This window comes from Acanthochromis polyacanthus, chromosome 14 (genome assembly GCF_021347895.1).
Source record: "Acanthochromis polyacanthus isolate Apoly-LR-REF ecotype Palm Island chromosome 14, KAUST_Apoly_ChrSc, whole genome shotgun sequence".
NCBI classification, from domain to species: domain Eukaryota; kingdom Metazoa; phylum Chordata; class Actinopteri; family Pomacentridae; genus Acanthochromis; species Acanthochromis polyacanthus.
In genome coordinates this window covers 1,786,288-1,805,774 of record NC_067126.1, presented here as the reverse complement: position 1 = coordinate 1,805,774, position 19,487 = coordinate 1,786,288, and the positions used below count along the sequence as shown (strand labels likewise).

General features: G+C 41.5%; 1 protein-coding gene and 1 long non-coding RNA gene across 29 annotated transcripts in view; both read left to right on the top strand.

The window, feature by feature from the left end:
- The window catches only part of LOC127537079 (uncharacterized), a 69,950-nt gene that overhangs the window by 32,507 nt on the left and 17,956 nt on the right, over window positions 1–19,487 (top strand). The window lies entirely within an intron of this gene.
- The window catches only part of si:dkey-61p9.7 (uncharacterized protein LOC559161 homolog), a 39,549-nt gene that overhangs the window by 2,106 nt on the left and 17,956 nt on the right, over window positions 1–19,487 (top strand). For 2 of the 28 annotated variants that reach the window (XM_051958762.1, XM_051958761.1), the window contains exons 2-17: window positions 104–139; window positions 253–300; window positions 451–486; window positions 726–773; window positions 6,955–6,987; window positions 7,172–7,207; window positions 7,446–7,493; window positions 8,812–8,847; window positions 9,087–9,134; window positions 13,714–13,758; window positions 14,130–14,165; window positions 14,404–14,451; window positions 15,323–15,358; window positions 15,598–15,645; window positions 16,064–16,111; window positions 16,545–16,592. In XM_051958762.1, coding sequence (XP_051814722.1) covers window positions 114–139; window positions 253–300; window positions 451–486; window positions 726–773; window positions 6,955–6,987; window positions 7,172–7,207; window positions 7,446–7,493; window positions 8,812–8,847; window positions 9,087–9,134; window positions 13,714–13,758; window positions 14,130–14,165; window positions 14,404–14,451; window positions 15,323–15,358; window positions 15,598–15,645; window positions 16,064–16,111; window positions 16,545–16,592 — 668 coding nt within the window. In that variant the 5' untranslated portion in view covers window positions 104–113. Of the gene's footprint in view, window positions 1–103; window positions 140–164; window positions 301–450; window positions 487–725; window positions 774–1,944; window positions 2,631–6,954; window positions 6,988–7,171; window positions 7,208–7,445; window positions 7,494–8,811; window positions 8,848–9,086; window positions 9,135–13,713; window positions 13,759–14,129; window positions 14,166–14,403; window positions 14,452–15,322; window positions 15,359–15,597; window positions 15,646–16,063; window positions 16,112–16,544; window positions 16,593–19,487 lie in introns of those variants that run through there. The other 26 variants (XM_051958771.1, XM_051958767.1, XM_051958780.1 and 23 more) reach the window with 24 other exon arrangements.

The window sequence follows — 19,487 nt, the reverse complement described above, 5'->3', positions numbered from 1 at the left end:
AGCCATCCAGTAAAGCATGAATGTTGCATAAAGTGATTTAATAATGAATCTGTGACCTGATATGTTTTAACCTGAACAACATTCTATGGTTTCTTTTTAACAGAGTGACAGAAATGGATAATGAATTTAGACAGACAAGGTATCACTTTTTTCTGATTTAACCTTAAAAATCATGTGTAACAGAATTTAAAATATTTAAATCAATTCAATAACTGTGTGAGGATGTTTTAGTGCTGCACATTTTATTCACAGATATGATCTGAAATGTAAAGGGGAAGAGGTGAAATCACATTTACTCAGGTACTGTACATGCAATGAGGTGAAACAAACTTTATCTGAGTTGAAAAACAAAGATCAAATGTGTGACTGAATCTTAGTTTTTCTGCAGTCAATAATGAATCTGTGATCTGATGGAATTTAACCTGAACAACATTTGATGTTTTTACACAGAATGAAACAAATGGAAGAGGACCTTCATCAGACAAGGTAACCTTTTCTCTGATTTTACTTTTAAATCAATGTGTAACAAAATTTAAATGTACTATAAATGACAAAGTTTGGACACAACAACACCTGGATGATCCAGTCCATCTAACAGTTAATTCATCCTGCTGGATCCATTCAGGTCCTTCTGTTATTGATGTCAATGATAGTTCAGTCACTGCATCTATGATTAACTCAGGAACAGTGTGAACATGTTTTAATGCTGATTATTTAATCCACAGATGTGATCTGAAACATGGAGAGGATGAAGTGGAGAAACTCATATGGGGGTAAGGCTGTAGCGAAGTTTCACTGAACATCCTGAATGAGCAGGTTTATTTTAGAGCCCTACATTGTCAAAGACCTGTAATCTGACACCATGAACTCAGGACAACCACTGGTGAATTCTGCTAATTCCAACTTGTCTGGTGATGAAGATTATTAACCATACAAAAGACCAGCTGGGTAGATGACACTCTGATCTGATCTCAAACATAAAGAGAAGGAAGTGGAATCACTCCCACATACAATGAAGGGAATAAATATTTTATCCCCTGCAATGTTGGTTACAAATAAATAAACAAGCAGTCTATAAGTTTAAATAGTGGCTTTCCTTTAGCTGTAAGAAACACAATATCAACCAAAAATGTAGGAAAACACAATATCTAACAGTAATACATTACTTTCCAGTTGATCAAGGTTAATGTGTATTTGATCCCCCGGCAAAACATAACCTAGTATTGAGTGAAGTAACCTTTGTTGGAGAGCACAGATGTCAGATGTTTCTTGTAGTTGTCACCCAGTTTGAACACATCTCGGGAGGTAGTTTAGACCAGTGGTTCTCAACCCTGTTCCTCAGGACCCCATGTCCTGCATGTTTTAGATGCTTCCCTGCTCCAACACACCTGACTCAAATGGTCAGCTCGTTATCAGGCTTCTACTGAGGCTTGATGACGAGCTGATCATTTGAATCAGGTGTGTTGGAGCAGGGAAGCATCTAAAACATGCAGGACATGGGGTCCTGAGGAACAGGGTTGAGAACCACTGGTTTAGACCATTCCTCTTTGCAGATTCTCTCCAGATCCTTAAGGTTCTGAGGCTGCTGCTTAGAAACACAAACGTTCAGCTCCATCAATAGATTTTCTATAGGATTGGGATCTGAAAGCTGCTCGGCCTATCTATGACCTTAATGTGCTTCTTCTTGAGCCACTCCTTTGTTTCCGTGGCCTTATGCTTTGGGTCATTATCTTGCTGGAAGACCCACTCGCGACCCATTTTAAGTGTTCTGGCTGAGGGAAGGAGGTTCTTGCTTCAGTACATTTATTGTTCCCTTAGTGTGGTTTAGTTGTCCTGTACCCCTGGTAGAGAAACAGCCCAAAAGCATAGTCGTTCCACCTCCATGTTTGACTGTGGGGACAGTTTTCTTGAGGTGATAATCAACCTTCTTCTCTTTCCAAACAGGATGAGTGACAGTAATGCCAAAGAGCTTCTTTTTGGTCTCATCTGAACAAATCACATTCCCCCAAGCCTCTCGTTGAAATGCTCATTGACAAACTTCAGACGGCCCTGTACATGTGATTTCCTGATTTCCAAGCATTCTGAGATTTTCTGGTTTCTATGTTGTAAGGGCGTTAGTTGTTTGTGCTTCATTTGAGTGAATAGACCAGGCAGTCTTTGTTTGGACATTGAGGATGGTCAGATATGGTAGGATGGAGATGCAGATCACACTTGGTTAACTGTGAAGTGAACTCAGTGCTCTGCAGGAAACCAAGGAAAGTGAACGGAAGCATGGATTCTAGAGTGTGGACTAGAGGTTGGAATGTAGGATGCTGGAACCTGTTGATACAGCAGGACAGGAAGTCAGACCTCAGCCGATAGAACTAATGATCACAGTTGTAGGCCTTTAATTAGTGTGCAGAACATGAGGAACACAATGAGTTTAGCAAAAAATTATTGTGTTCCAACACAGAGACTCAAATGCAGACAACGAAAACACGGCAATAGAGAACATAGACACAGTAATTTTATTTACAAATACGATATGTTACAGGAAGTGCAGCAGCAGAACGGAGCACTAAGAACTCAAGAAGGACCCCTAAAGTGTTGGAGGGGAACAAACAAGAATGCTAAGCTAAACTGGGAAACAGGTAGACAATACTAACCTGGGCAATGTAACACAGTGACAAGAAAGTCTAAACAATGAATCCTCAAGAGCTAAACAATAAACACCCCAAACAACAAGACATGACAGACAATACGTAACAAACTCGGTAACGAGGAATACTAAATGACTAGATCTGCCTGAGAACAAACAATATAAGAAAACATAGAGCTACGAAAACTAGGATATGCCAAACGACAAACTACTGACTCTAAGATAATTCTATAGAAACTAAATTTAGGACTGGGTACTGGGATTGAGCAGGGATCAGCCTGCAGAGTGATAGAGTCGGGAGGGAGAGATTCCAGATGGTGGAGATGGTACGTGGCTGGAGATGTGGCTGAGGTGAAACAGGTACTGCAGAGTGGAATGAATGAATAGCGCTCCAGGATTGACCCAACAGCTGGCTGCGGCGAGGAGTGGAATAGAGCAGCAGGCAGGTGGGATCAAGACCTAAAGGGCAGAGAACAGGATTAGTACAAGAAGTTATTTCAGAGCTGGACTTAGAACTAGGAGTGAACACTGACTGCTTTGTTCAACAGTCTGACGAAGAGTGATGGCTGCACTTAACTTTTATGGTGAAGGAGAGGTAGTTGTTGCTGATTGCTCCGACCTGCCAGTGATTACAATAGACAGCACCTGTCCACAGTGCCACACACCAAGGCTGAATCCCAAACCGCCCCCTGCACACTCCCCCTCCACTACCGAGTGTCACTCCAAAAGAAGTCACACTCGCAGCTGTGGAGGGCACCTATTATTGAAGGGGGAGGGTATAAATACGATCATCAGGAATGGGACGCCCTGTCGCCTCACCGGAAAATGGAAGACGTCATCGCCATGGTAACACAAAGACGCCTACTGTCATGGCTGTAGCACTGTGGCACAGGTTGCAACTAACAAGGATCGCTGCTGCTTCCAGAAGACGAAAGCATCCCACTTTTTTTCACTCACATTTTTTCCAATCCTATTATCTGGCATTTCAAATCCAACAAATGAATAAATGAATTCTGTCAGTTGTGTTCAAATTTTAAGGTGTCAAGGGGGTGCACAATTAAATCAAACGTCAGCAGAGAAGAAGATTTGTTTCTTTTGATGTATCTTTTTACACCACTCTTTTTGTGATGTTCTGTCAGTGTGAAAAAGGCGTGGGAGAAATAAAGGACGCATGTGGAACTCACATCAATATGTTTGTTTCCTCCTCCATTTCGACGTTGCACTTCCTGAAAAAGTTGTCCAGAGTGAGCATCGATGCAGACTCGCTATTTAAGGGCTGAACAGTCCACTCTCCTTCTGCACTACGCGGTTTGGGACGGCCCTTAATATGGAGGACCGTCCGCAGGAACGCGCAAACGGAGGGGTAGTGTGTAGGGGGCGGTTTGGGATTCAGCCCAAGTTCATGCTCACCTGGAGAGCGAGAGAGAAGGAGAAACTGCCTCTACGTGGCAGAGACTGGATGCAGAGGCTATAACAAAAATAACTTTTCGCTCGGGTGTCATGGCTATTTTGACGTCCAGATAAAGTTGACTAAATGAGATGAAGCTGGATAATGTAACTTCATTGAATAATGGAAAGGACAGGTGGAATCTGTTCTGCAGGGAGCACAATGGAAGCATCAGATGGTCCAGTAAGAGGACAGAGTGTTGGAGGTGACACTTCTTATAAAAGCTTTATGGGAGAAGCTGATGATCTCTGTGATATTGGGGTTTGCTTGTAGAATCATGGCAGAAAATGGAGGAAAATGTGAAGAGTTCATCTCATGCTGATCCTAGATTCTGAATGTATGAAGGGCAAAACGAGAGAGGAAGTCAGCAATGTTGTTGCAGTTGCCTGGGATGGGTTCAGCATGGAAGATAAACTGATCAGTTACTGACTGCTACATGAGGCCGTGCATGAACTATTTTTGACTGAGAAGTCCCCAAAGCCAGCAGAAGAAGCAACATCTGTGATGAGCTGAGTGTTGTGTGAATTAGACAGGTGGTCTTCACTGAAGAAGATGAAGCCATTCTACCTGGTAAGGAGATGTTACCAGAGGTGCGTTTTGGTTTTAGACAAGCTGTCGAGGATTACAGTGTCTGAAAGAGATTGAATGGAGAAAGTGACAACAGGTGGGAGATGAAGGAACAATCCTGAGGAGTGATGTTTCAGGATTGTGTCTTTTATCTTGGTTAGTAGAGCAATGGATCCATCGGAAGCTAGCATCCAGGTTCCTGTCATGGAAGTGTGGTATTACTAAATTGAAGGAATAGAGTGAATTGGAACTGGTATCTCAATGCTGGAAATGGAGGTGGGAGATTGTTGTGATGATGAGATAGAAGAATGGTGGGGAAACTGTTGTCCTGGTTCCTGAAATGAGAGCAGAAGATTTTTGGGTGTGGATGGTGTGGGAGAGGGAAGCTGACATCTAAGGTGCTAGAACAAGAACCAAAGATTGTTATAATGGGGGTGGAGGAAAGTGAAACCAGCATCCCAGAGCCAGAAATGAGAGCTGTAGGATTGTTGGAGTGGAGAAAGTGGTTATTGAAGTAGGCATCCTAGTGTCAGAATGTAAAGAAAAAGATCATTGATTTGGGTGATGAGTCATCTCACATCCCTCAGCATCTTTAAGTACTATAGGCTTCAGCCTGCAACTGAAAATCTTGAGATAGTGGACCCACTGCCAGCCAAATAAGTAAAGAAGTCCAAAGAGCCCGACATCAATAATGTCCTGCCTTAACTTCTGGCACCAGGATGCCTGTTTCACTAGCCTTTTTACCCCTCAACGGCATGTTACTTATATTTCTGGCACTGGAACACCAGTTTCTTCTACCATTACATCCCCTTGTCCACTTTACATTTCAATTTGTGGCACAAGGATCTGAAGGTGCTTAATGTGAAAATTAACAATTCTGGGACTGGGTGAATTCTGAGTGTGTGTTTGGGTGCTAGGATGTTGTTGGGAGTTGCAGTAGGCATAACATAGATTTAGTTACTGTCATGTTTTGTGGAGTTGTGAGGGCAGCAGCCCAAGAGACAATGCAACTGCATAAGGAGCTAACCTGCTGAAACCGACTGAGAATGTGGCATCCTGATGCTTAAAAGTAGAGGGTTGTTGACAGGGCTTGAAATTAAAGTTCAAGACTGATAACGGATGTGGGTGATTTGAAAAGGTTGTAAAGGTAGGTCCATCAAAAGTGGCTGTAGAAGAAGCAATCATGCAGGTATGTGCACTGAAACATGCTGCAACCAACTTTGTCAAGACTGTGGCTTATGGTTTTTCCTCATAACTTAACCACTGGTTTAGAGAAGGATGCTTTCCTGGGATGGGGGATGGAAGAGATTAACTGGTAACCGGGTGCTGGTGCTGGCTGAGGGAGGAAGAGGCAGCTGAGAAGATGAGATAGTGGAGAAGTGAAATGCCACTGGAGTGCTAAAGATGGCGTTTGATGATGATGGAATGGTGGAGCTGGGGGAATATGTTGATGAAGAAAATGAGGGATGCAATGGGCCAAACCTGGCATCCTTAGTAGAACTATGGGGAATATGGTGATGTGATGCTCGGGCACACAACCGAGGTGTCTGCCCGGAAGGAGGATTGTTGAGGTTTTTCTAGTGTTGACAGCTTCAGGAGTTTGTCAGAAATTGAAATAGTTTAACTCTGTGGTCAGTGTGTAGTGGCAGGTGAGTTGTTTTTCTCTTAGAAGAGCCTCTGTGGTTTCAGCTGCTTGGTGAGGGTTAATGATTGGATGAGGAGTGTCTGATGGAGAATGGAAAGAGGAATTCTGACTGGAGTCGTTTCTTTGGGACAGGCAGATGTGGTTAATACCATTTCTGGAGCGACACTGATCCCCATGTCTCCTAGGCCTCGTTGTGGATTAAGCTGACTGATATGGAGGAGGTCTGGAGTCTGTTTGAATGTTCCCTAATCGGAGGAGTTGATGGATGAGAGGAGGGCAGTAAGTCAGAGTTTTCTAGAACTTTCAGAACGGCTATGTGACTGAGCAGTAGTATGCAGTCCTCTGTGCATAAGAAGCAAGAACAAGTGTGAAGGGCAGAGTGGTATGTATGGTCACATGACAGGAAGGGGAGTGACAGAGGTGTAGTCCTGCTCCTGACCTCCAGCTGAAAAATGTTATCTCCACGATCTGCTCTGAAACACAGAGAGGGAAAAGTGGAATTACTCACAGAGGTACTGTACATGCAATGAAGTGAAACAACAGAGTCCAGTTTTATCTGCATTAATTTAGAAAGATGAACTGTGTGACTGAATTTCAGTTTTTCTACAGTTTTAAATGTTAAGAAATTTTAACAACATTTGATAATGTTTTAAACAGTATATCAAAGATGGAACAACGTCAGCATCCAAGGTAATATTTTTCTGATCTTATTTTTAACTAAATCAGTGGTCAGTGAAGTTAAATAAATGACTGACTGACAGTTTAACAGTCAACCATCCAATAAACCATGAATGTTAACAGATCAGTGGTTTTAATGATGAATCTGTGATCTGATGAGATTTAAACTGAACATTTGATGATGTTTTTTAAACAGCATGGGAGAAATGAAAGGACACCTCTATAGTATCAGGTAAAACTTTCTCTGTTTTCACTTCAGAATAATGTGTGACAGGATTTAAATCTGCTATAAAGGACAAAGTTTGGACACAACAACACATGGATGATCCAGTCCATCCAACAGTTAATTCATCCTGCTGGATCCATTCAGGTCCTTCTGTTATTGATGTCAATGATAGTTCAGTCACTGCATCTATGATTAACTCAGGAACAGTGTGAACATGTTTTAATGCTGATTATTTAATCCACAGATCTGATCTCACACTAAAAGAGGACCAAGTGGAAAAACTCATATGGAGGTAAGGCTGCAGCCAAAGTTTCACTGAACATCCTGAATGAGGTCTAGATCAGGTTTACTTTAGAGCCCTACATTGTCAAAGACCATGAACTCAGATCAACCACTGGTGAATTCTACTAATTCCAACATGTCCGGTCTCAACCAAATGCTGCTTCAAAGTTCTAACAGCATTTTCAGTGCTCCTCCAACCACTGACATGAGGTGAATGTTCCACTTATTCCATCCTTATTCCCAGTAGACAGGAAGCTGTCAGCTACAACAGATACTCACAGCAGATCCATTTACTCACGACTGGAATCATGCAACTGTTGACAAATCATAGAGAACAACTCTGAAATGATCAGAACACAGAATTCCTGCACTGAACTCACTGCTCAGTACAAAACAAATGATTGCATCCTCTTTGGGACCTTTTCTTGTTTTTCCTCGTCTGAATCAACTCTGATGTTCAGCTCTGTGTTTAGTAGCTGGATGTGGACAGGATTCCAGAGGAATAGGTTCAGTAGGAGTGTTATGAGAGTGTTTAAAGTTTTCTGAGTGTTGAAGAAACTGTTCAAACATCATACAGATGCTTCAGTGCAGAAATGATTCTGTTAACTGCAGCTGTTGTGTTCAAAGTAGGAAGAACTCAAACCCACCGAGATAAATGCTGAGTTGTTAGACTCTTTTTCCAGCCCTGCGACAGACTGGCGACCTGTCCAGGGTGTCCCCTGCCTCCGTCCGAGTCAGCTGGGATAGACTCCAGCACCCCCCCCCCCCCCAAAAAAAAAAACAAAAAAACAAAACAAAAGAAAAAAAACCCTCGTGAGGATAAAGTGGTGTATAGAGAATGGATGGATGGATGGATGCACAGACTCTTTTTCCACAGTTTCACTGATGGCATCATCAAGAACAGCAGCTAACAGGTTCAGTCAGTTAACTACGCTGTACATGTCACCTACTAAACCAATGCTTGGATTCCTTTTACCTCTAAACCCTCTGACTGCAGTCAGCTGAAGCCTCCACCACATTCAGACCAACCAGTCTGGAGTCAGCAGGTTATAAATCTTCCAACAGTCTACAATGGTGAAGATTAATAACCACACTTTTTACAAATGTCTAAAAGAAAGGAAGGAAGGAGACTCCCCACACCCATCTCTGTTGTTTAGAAAGATCAGTGATTAAATCAGTGGCCAGTGAAGTTAAATAAATGACTAACAGACAGTTTAACAGTCAACCATCCAATAAACCATGAATGTTAACAGATCAGTGATTTTAATGATGAATCTGTGATCTGATGAAATTTAACCTGAACAACATTTAATGATGTTTTCAAACAGCATGAGAGAAATGGAAGGACACTTTGACTGTATGAGGTAACATTTTCTCTGATTTTGCTTTTAAATCAATGTGTAACAGGATTTAAATCTACTATAAATGACAAAGTTTGGACACAACAACACCTGGATGATCCAGTCCATCTAACAGTTAATTCATCCTGCTGGATCCATTCAGGTCCTTCTGTTATTGATGTCAATGATAGTTCAGTCACTGCATCTATGATTAACTCAGGAACAGTGTGAACATGTTTTAATGCTGATTATTTAATCCACAGATGTGATCTGAAACATGGAGAGGATGAAGTGGAGAAACTCATATGGGGGTAAGGCTGTAGCGAAGTTTCACTGAACATCCTGAATGAGCAGGTTTATTTTAGAGCCCTACATTGTCAAAGACCTGTAATCTGACACCATGAACTCAGGACAACCACTGGTGAATTCTACTAATTCCAACATGTCTGGTGATGAAGATTATTAACCACACAACAGACTAGCTGGGTAGATGAGCAGAAGAGTTCGTCTTACAACGAGTCATCCATTTTTACAATTCAATTTTATTTGTATAGCGCCAACTACAAGTCAAATTGTCTCAAGATGCTTTACAGAACCCATACGCCTGACCCCCAAAGCAGCCCTAAGGAGACAGTGGCAGGAAAACACCCTTTAATAGGGAAGAAAACCTTGAACAGAACCTGGCTCTTTATGTCGGGGATCAATCTGCTGCTGGCCGGGTGGATTGAGAGGAACAGAAGAGGAAGGGAGGTAGAGGAAGAGGGATGAGTGAAGAGGGGGGTGGGGAACAAGGAACATAAAACACACAGTTGGATGCATGTATGATAAGATAGATGATACAGTCCCTGACAAAAGTCTTGTCGCTTCTCTTAAGTAGTAAGAACAACAAACAACAACAACTGGACTTGTAGTTGATCAATTGGAATCAGAAATGGCTCATATGAATGACAAAGCCCTCTAGATTATATTTATTATGCCAAAATAAAGTTTTGTATCATTCATTGAGTTTTATCATTTAATTAGGACAGAAAGCTCAGATTTTGCTTGGACAAAAGTCTTGTTGCATACAAAAATAATGTTGAAATTATACATATACTTTATTCTGAATACACAAATATGCTATAAAAACATCAGAACATGGTGTCTTGCAAAAAAAATTATTAATATTGTGTATGACTTCCAGAGCTTGGAGGACTGCATCCATATGTCTCATCAATGACTCAAATAACTTATTGATAAAGTCATCTTAAATGGCAAAGAAAACAGTCTTGCAGGGTTCTCAGAGTGCATCAAGATTCTTTGGTTTCATCTCCCAAGCCTTCTCCTTCATTTTACCCCAGACATGCTCAATAATGTTCATGCCTGGTGACTGAGCTGGCCAATCCTGGAGCTACTGGACCTTCTTTGCTTTCTGGAACTTTGATGTAGAGGCTGAAGTATGAGAAGGAGCGCCATCCTGCTGCAGAATTTGCCCTCTCTTATAGTTTGGGATGTAATGGGAAGCAAGAATTTCTTGATACTTTAGGCTGTTGATGTTTCCATCCACTCTGCAGAGCTCTCGTACACACCATACCGGATGTAACCCCAAACCATGATTTTTCTTTCACCAAACTTGACTGTTTTCTTGGTGAATCTTGGGTCAGTGCGGCTTCTGCAGGATTTGTGGTGATTGGGATGCAGTTCAATGGATGATTCATCAGAAAAATCAACCTTCTGCCACTTTTCATTGTCCATCCTTCCTGCAAGCTGTGGACCTTGACAAATTCAACACAATTTTTTGTTGTCTTCTGTTTAATGCTGGTTTCTATGCACTAATTTGACCATGGAGAACACTGCATGAGAGAATTTGACAAACTGTTCTTGTAGATACAGGGATTTCTGACCAACAGTTCATGTGCAACTCTGTTGCAGTTGAAAAAGAGCTGGCCCTGGACTGTTGGAGCAACAAATGCTCTTCTCTAACAGGCCTGACCTGGGCTTGTCATAAACATCACCAGTTTCTTCAGATCTTTTTCTTATCCTCTCCACTTGACATTTGGATAAATTAAAGCTGTCTGCCACCTCAGCAGCAGACTTGGTCTTCAGGATCTTGATGATCAGCACTTTGGTCTGTGGTTGGATCTTTGGCATGCTGTCGGGGTCAGGTTGGGCTTCAGATGAAGGTCTTGTGTCGGGTTTCTTTTTATACACACCTGGGAATGTGTCAGTTACAGTATTTGTCACAGGTGAACTTCTAATCTGTGATTGGTTGAATCTTTTAAAGACATGACAATACTTTTGTCCTTACAAAAACAGATGTCATGGGCTTTACCAAGACGTGAACATCAGGACACTTTATGACGGGTTCAATTTGCACCCAGTTATTTATGTGAAAACCCTTGACATTAAAATTAACCATTTTTTTGAGAGAACTGATTGATTAGAAATAAAGTTACATGCCATTTAATGTTACTATATCCTTGTGCGACAAGACTTTTGTCAGGGACTGTACATACAATGTAGAAGCTAACATGTAAACTGATTCCTAGTTTCCTGTTCTGGTGTACAGCTCTGGTATTAAATCTACTACATATATAGCTGGTAGTAAAATTCAAACAGTATGTAGAAGAGCAGCTCAAGTATAGTGAGGGTGATGCAGAGTAGACTGGTGGAAACGAGCAGCTGGAAGCAGTGGGCTGGAGGAAGGTCAGCAGCAGCATCCCACAGTGGACATGATGGAGACTAGACCAGTTGGTGGAACATCGACCACAGATCTGAAGCATCCAGCTCTGGGACCAGAGACACTTGGAGAAAGGACACAGGGAGAAACAGAGTTAGTGTAATGCAATAATAGTATATATATTAGATATAAAGGTAGAGAGAGAAGAGCTCAGTGCATCCAGAGAGGTTCCCCAGCAGCCTATAGGCCTAGCAGCAGAACTAGGGGCAGAACTAAGGGACGTCCAAGAGGAAGACTCCAGCTGACCCCCTCAGGGTCACCCAGTCAGCCCTAACTATAAGATTTGTCAAAAAGGAACGTTTTAAGCCTGGTCTTAAAATAGAGAGGGTGTCTGCCTCCAGAACCCAAACTGGGAGCAGGTTCCAGAGGAGAGGAGCTGATAACTGAAGGCTCTGCCTCCCATTCTACTTTTAGAGATTCTAGGAACAACAAGTAAGCCTGCAGTCTGACAGCCAAGAGTTCTGCTAGGATAATATGGTACTATCAGATCTTTAAGATATGATAGAGATTGGTTGTTATAAGTCAGAAGAAGGATTTTAAATTCTATTCTGGATTTAACAGGAAGCCAATGAAGAGAAACCAATATTGGAGAAATATGATCTTTCTAACTCCCGTTAGTACCCTGGCTGCAATGTTTTGGATCAGCTGTAGATGTTTGAGAGAGCTATTTGGACAATCTGATAATAAGGAATTACAATAGTCACATCTGGAAGTAACAAAAGCATGGACTAGTTTTTCTGCATCACTCTGAGACAGAATGTTCCTGATTTTTTACAGTATTTCTAAGGTGAAGAAAGGAAGTCCTACATATTAGTTTTATGTGTGAGTTAAAGGACACGTCCTAGTCAAAGATAACTCTGAGATTCCTCACAGTAGTACTGGAGGCCAACGTGATGCCATCCAGAGTAACTATTTGCTTTGAAAGCGAGTTTCTAAGATGTTTGGGGCCAAATATAATGACTTCAGTCTGGTCTGAATTTAGTAGTAGGAAATTACAGGTCATCCAGGTCTTTTTGTCTTTAAGACAGTCTTGCAGTCTGGCTAGCTCATTGGTTTCATCTGGCTTCGTACATAAATACAACTGAGTGTCGTCAGCGTAACAGTGGAATTTAATACAGTGCTTGCTATTAATGTTGCCTAAAGGAAGCATGTATAATGTGAACAGTATCGGTCCTAAGACAGAACCCTGAGGGACTCCATGATTCACCTTAGTATGCTCAGAAGAGTCAAACTGGAACCTATCTGATAAGTAGGATTTAAACCAATCCAGTGCTGTCCCTTTAATGCCAATTGAATGTTCTAGTCGCTGTAATAAAAGTTTGTGGTCGATTGTGTCAAATGCTGCACTAAGATCTAACAAAACAAGTCTAGAGACCAGACCATTATCTGATGCTATGAGAAGGTCATTAATAACTTTCACCAGAGCTGTTTCTGTGCTATGATGCACTCTGAAGCCTGACTGAAACTCTCCAAACAAGCTATTCCTTTGTAAATGTTCACATCATTGATCTACAACTGTTCTTTCCAGAATTTTAGAGAGAAATGGTAGGTTGGATATTGGTCTATAGTTAGCTAACACATCTGGATCTAAAGTGGGCTTTTTAAGCAAAGGTTTGATGACAGCAACCTTAAAAGCCTGTGGTACATAGCCTGTTACTAGAGAGAGATTAATCAGATCTAACATTGAAGAATTAATTAAAGGTAAAATCTCCTTGAAGAGTCTAGTTGGGATAGGATCTAAAAGACATGTTGATGGTTTGGATGTAGAAACTGTTGAAATTAGTTCAGAGAGACATATAGGAGTGAAGAATTCTAAAGATTCATCAGGTCTAACAGCCAATTCTAAAGCAACTGTGACATTTGTAGGAAGGGCCGGATTATTTTTTTCTCTGATCATAACAATTTTATTTGTAAAGACACAGAATGGATTAAATTAATTATTCTGTGGTCTTTATGTTTTTAATCAGACTGACATTCTTGTGATGTTCTTAGAAGAAAAACGGAAGAAAAACTTGATGGGACCATGATACATTATTCATATTTTAATGTTAAAACCACATGGAAAAGTTTTAAAATCAAATATAAAGGTGCAAAGTTTGGACACAATAACATCTTGAGACACCTACACGACAGATTGGAATTGATTATAATGCTGCATATTTAATCCACAGTTCTGCTGTGAAACATGGGGAAGAAATGGAATTATTTTCACACAGGTACTGTACATGCAAAGATCACATGAATGACTGCATCTGAATCATGTAGTGTTTCTTTGTTTACGGTAGGAGAAGAACTCAGTGTTTCTGTAAAGATCAGAGACAGCTGTGAAATGATCCCAGTATTTCTCTGCTGAATGATCACATAACAGTCTGATAAAACAATAGAAGAAAACTGGAAACACATCTTTGTTGTTTAGAAAAGTCATTTATTTAATCAGTGGTCAGTGGAGTTAAATAAATGACTGACAGACAGTTTAACAGTCAACCATCCAATAATCCATGAATGTTAACAGATCAGTGATTTTAATGATGAATCTGTGATCTGATGAGATTTATCCTGAACAACATTTGATGATGTTTTCAAACAGAATGGTACACATGGAAGGACAGCTTTATAGTATCAGGTAACATTTTCTCTGATTTCACGATAGAATAATGTGTAACAGGATTTAAATGTACTATAAATGACAAAGTTTGGACACAACAACACCTGGATGATCCAGTCCATCTAACAGTTAATTCATCCTGCTGGATCCATTCAGGTCCTTCTGTTATTGATGTCAATGATAGTTCAGTCACTGCATCTATGATTAACTCAGGAACAGTGTGAACATGTTTTAATGCTGCTGATTTAATCCACAGATCTGATCTGGAACGTAAAGAGAAAGAACTGGAATCACTTTCACACAGGTACTGTACATGCAATGAGGTGAAACAACAAACTTTATCTGAGTTGACCAACAAAGATCAAATGTGTGACTGAATCTGAGTCTTTCTGCAGTTTTCCACCATCACATGTAGAGTTTCTTTGTTTACGGTGGGAGGTTTTCAGTGTTTCTATAAAGATCAGAGACAGCTGTGAAATGATCCCAGTATTTCTCTGCTGAATGATCACATAGCAATCTGATAAAACAGTTCACTAGCAAGGACCACACCATCGATTTGAAGCTTCATAGTTCACTGGATGCAAAGGATGATTATGTTGGTGATGACTAGAGGCTGTTGGGGGGGGGGGGGGGGGATCTTTGATCAGCAGCAGCTCCCAGGCCGGCGGGCCTCAAAAACCTCGCCTCGAAAAAATCGTTATGGATTAGGCTAATCGGGGTGGAGGAGATCTGGAGCCGGGCTAAATGTTTCCTCATGTAGGGCTAATGGATAAACGGTTGGTGGTAAGTCAGACTTTTCTAAAACTTCTAGACTGGCAGCATGGCTGAGCGATGACGTTTTGCTCTGTGCAAGAGAAGCAAGAACAAACAAATGTGAAGGGCAGAGTGGGATGTATCGACGTAGGACAGGAAGGAGAGTGATTGAGGTGTGGTCCTGCTCCTGAACCTCAGCTACAGATTTTATTTCTATTAAAAGCACACATTAAAAGCCCTCTGTTGTTTAGAAAGATCGGTGATTTAATCAGTGGTCAGTGGAGTTAAATAAATGACTGACAGACAGTTTAACAGTCAACCACCCAATAAGCCATGAATGTTAACAGATCAGTGATTTTAATAATGAATCTGTGATCTGATGAGATTTAACCTGAACAACATTTGATGATGTTTTCTAACAGCATGAGAGAAATGGAAGGACAGCTCTATAGTATCAGGTAACATTTTCTCTGATTTTACTTTTAAATCAATGTGTAACAGGGTTTAAATCTACTATAAATGACAAAGTTTGGACACAACAACACCTGGATGATCCAGTCCATCTAACAGTTAATTCATCCTGCTGGATCCATTCAGGTCCTTCTGTTATTGATGTCAATGATAGTTCAGTCACTGCATCTATGATTAACTCAGGAACAGTGTGAACATGTTTTAATGCTGCTGATTTAATCCACAGATCTGATCTGAAACATGGAGAGGAAGAAGTGAAATCACTTTCACACAGGTACTGTACATGCAATGAGGTGAAACAACAAACTTTATCTGAGTTGACCAACAAAGATCAAATGAATGACTGCATCTGAGTTTTTCTGCAGTTTTCCACCATCACATGTAGAGTTTCTTTGTTTACGGTGGGAGAAGTTTTCAGTGTTTCTATGAAGATCAGAGACAGCTGTGAAATGATCCCAGTATTTCTCTGCTGAATGATCACATAACAGTCTGATAAAACAATAGAAGAAAACTGGAAACACATCTTTGTTGTTTAGAAAAGTCATTTATTTAATCAGTGGTCAGTGGAGTTAAATAAATGACTGACAGACAGTTTTACAGTCAACCATCCAATAATCCATGAATGTTAACAGATCAGTGATTTTAATGATGAATCTGTGATCTGATGAGATTTATCCTCATGATATCTTCAGGGTGACAAAGTTGGAACATTTTTATCAACAACAAAACCAAGATCCAAGGTAACACTTTTCTGATCTTTCATGAACCACATTGAACAGGTTTAGCTCAACACACCAAGTGTGGACACAGAAATCCCATAATAGTTCAGTGTTACTATTTAATAATGAATCTGTGATCTGATGTGGTTTAACCTGAACAACTGATGGTGTTTTTAAACAAAATGAAACAAATGGAAGAAGAGCTTGATCAGGCAAGGTAATAGTTTTCTGATTTTCCTTCAGAATAATGTGTAACAGGGTTTAAATCTACTATAAATGACAAAGTTTGGACACAACAACACCTGGATGATCCAGTCCATCTAACAGTTAATTCATCCTGCTGGATCCATTCAGGTCCTTCTGTTATTGATGTCAATGATAGTTCAGTCACTGCATCTATGATTAACTCAGGAACTGTGTGAACATGTTTTAATGCTGCTGATTTAATCCACAGATCTGATCTGGAACGTAAAGAGAAAGAACTGGAATCACTTTCACACAGGTACTGTACATGCAATGAGGTGAAACAACAAACTTTATCTGAGTTGACCAACAAAGATCAAATGTGTGACTGAATCTGAGTCTTTCTGCAGTTTTCCACCATCACATGTAGAGTTTTTTTGTTTACAGTGGGAGGTTTTCAGTGTTTCTATAAAGATCAGAGACAGCTGTGAAATGATCCCAGTATTTCTCTGCTGAATGATCACATAGCAATCTGATAAAACAGTTCACTAGCAAGGACCACACCATCGATTTGAAGCTTCATAGTTCACTGGATGCAAAGGATGATTATGTTGGTGATGACTAGAGGCTGTGGGGGGGGATCTTTGATCAGCAGCAGCTCCCAGGCTGGCGGGCCTCAAAAACCTCCCATAAGGCATAAACAAAGAGTGAGTGGACAGATGTTGGTGGACAAAGACCATGATCAATCAGCTATTCTGCAGAGGAATCGTAGGTGTTTTGAGTCCCAGATGGAGGTGAGCAGTACAAGATGGAGCTGGATAATGTAGCTACATTCCATGATAGAAAGGAGGAACAGAATCTATTATGGAGGGAGAGAAGGAAGTCAGTGATGATGTTGCAGTAGCCAGGAAATGTTGAATGTGGAGGAGGAACAGGTTGGAGACTGACCACCTTTCGGGGGTTGCTGCACCAAAGGCATGACTTCAGGAGAGTAGCTTCAACTTTTGTTTATAACAGTGATGAGGACGAGGTTGTCAGAGTGAATGAGGATGGATTGTTACTTTACCGTTCTTGGCTTTATGAGAGAGTAGCGTTAACTATGGGTAGACTTTGAATACTGCTGAAGATAGCTGGAGAGGTTTATTGAACAACCTGTAGCTTAAAACCTAGGAGGCTACAGTGTAGACCAAGGGACCTCCAAAACTTAAAGGAGGAGCATGACTGAAGAGCTGAGTGTTGTTGGACATCTTGTTCATAAGTGAAGGTAGAATGGAGCTTGAGATGGACAGGCAGCTGGTTCAGATCAGCAGTTGTACTGGACCATCATGATGAGGAGGGAAGTTTTCGATTTATCAGTCAATCTACATTCCAATCCTAACCTAATGGTCATAAGCTCTTGATGGTGATGAAGTAATTAATTGTTGGTGCAAGAGGTGGAAATGAGTTTCCTCCATCAGTTGACTGGGCATAGCCTCTGAAACGGGTCTCCTTTGCATAAAAAGGAAGCAGCTGAAATGACTCAGATGTGTGTTGGGTGACTTGCTGGCATGGCCCATAGAGGTTTCTGCTACTGGCATCTTAGCTGGGAATTTACACAGAAGGTTGACGGTGATTTGAAACTGGGAGAAACTGGTGACCCAGTGTCAGAAGTGCAAGAAGGGAACTGTTGAAGAGGTATAAAGAGGCTTGTGAAATTGGCATCTCAGTGCCAGAAGGAGTTGAAGTTGTTTAAGTGGAGCATAGAGATGAGTCAAACAGACATCCCAGTGCTAGAATCAAGGCAGAAGATTGTTGATGTTGGGGTCTTCAGACTTCTTTGAATGGCAGTGGGCCTACAGTCTCTGGATTTTCTATTGCAGACTGAAAATTACAGTACTTGCTCAGTGAGAGGACAAGTGCATGGAAACTGGCTGAAGGCACTTGATATAGAAATGAACAAGTCTAGGGCTGGATGAGCTTTTCAGCACTGGGATGTTGATGGGAGCTGAAGCAGATGTGATATAGTGTGGTGCTCAGAGACATCTGAGGTGGCGTCAACACGACGCTCAGCGGCAGGGTCTGGGCGCCGGGGAGCAGCGGGGTCTGTGGTTTCCTGGAACCTCGCTTCCTTCTGGATCACTTCCGGGAAAGGGGTTTGTCGGAGTACTGGGGTTCTGGTTCAGACGGTAAACTGTCCTGGCTGGGGTGAAAATTGTCAAGTCCTAAAGCTCTATCCAATAAAAAAAAAAGAGCACAGACCGCTGGAGGAAATGGTGATCGGAGGGGACTGGGAGTTCCTGAATCGGGACACTCCCTTTCCAGAGCTGGGCATATATGCAAGTCGAGTTCCCCAGTAAGGAGACTTGCCAGCATCGTTAGCCATGGGGTCAGGGGAGACGGAAAATGAGATATTATCTGGTGGCTTAGACAGAGTAGTGGCTGATTGGAGAGTTGTGGAAATTGGGGATGCAAGTCCATGATTACTGGCTAACTGAAAACTCATAACTCCTGTCCTAACAATACTCGGAGGGGTAGTTGAATTAGCAGATGAACTAGTGGATGGGTGACAAGAAGGATAAGTGGAAGAGATAGGCAGGGTCACGTATCGCAATGGAGTGTTCAAGAATTCTAAAATATGATCTGGCAGGTGGCCCATTAACCAGAGCATCTGGGAGGCCGCCCTGCGACCCCGAGAAACAATGTTTTCTATGTGCTCCTGACCCCGAGCCTTCGTCCACTTGCACCATAACTCAAACAAGGTGGCATAATATTCTAAATTTTCCTCAGACAAAAAAAAAAAAATAGTAATAAAAAAATCGGCTAGGGATTCTGGGGAAGGGACAGTGACAGTCTGTTGGTCTGCTGGGTTCAGGTCTGGCCAGATCATACTGTTCTGAGGGCGGTTGGAGAACGCAGACACAGACAGACAGGCAGACTGGAGATCAGGAAAGGGGTTTTATTAAACGAAACTCCAAATAATTCTATAACAGAGACCAGAACTGGGGAGGCAGAGCAAAACCAAACCATACACTAACGCTATGAAACAAAACCGCTTGATACCACAGAACTACTGAGAGGTACTCACACTATGGGGAAACTGTAACCCAAGGGGGCAGACAGGCTGGAGAAAGTCCAAAACTGACAGGAGCACAATAGAGTCCAAGAGGGGGGAATCCACAACGGGGGGGAAGCAGAAGAGTCTGTAAACAGAAGCCGTTCAGAGGTGGTAGGTTTT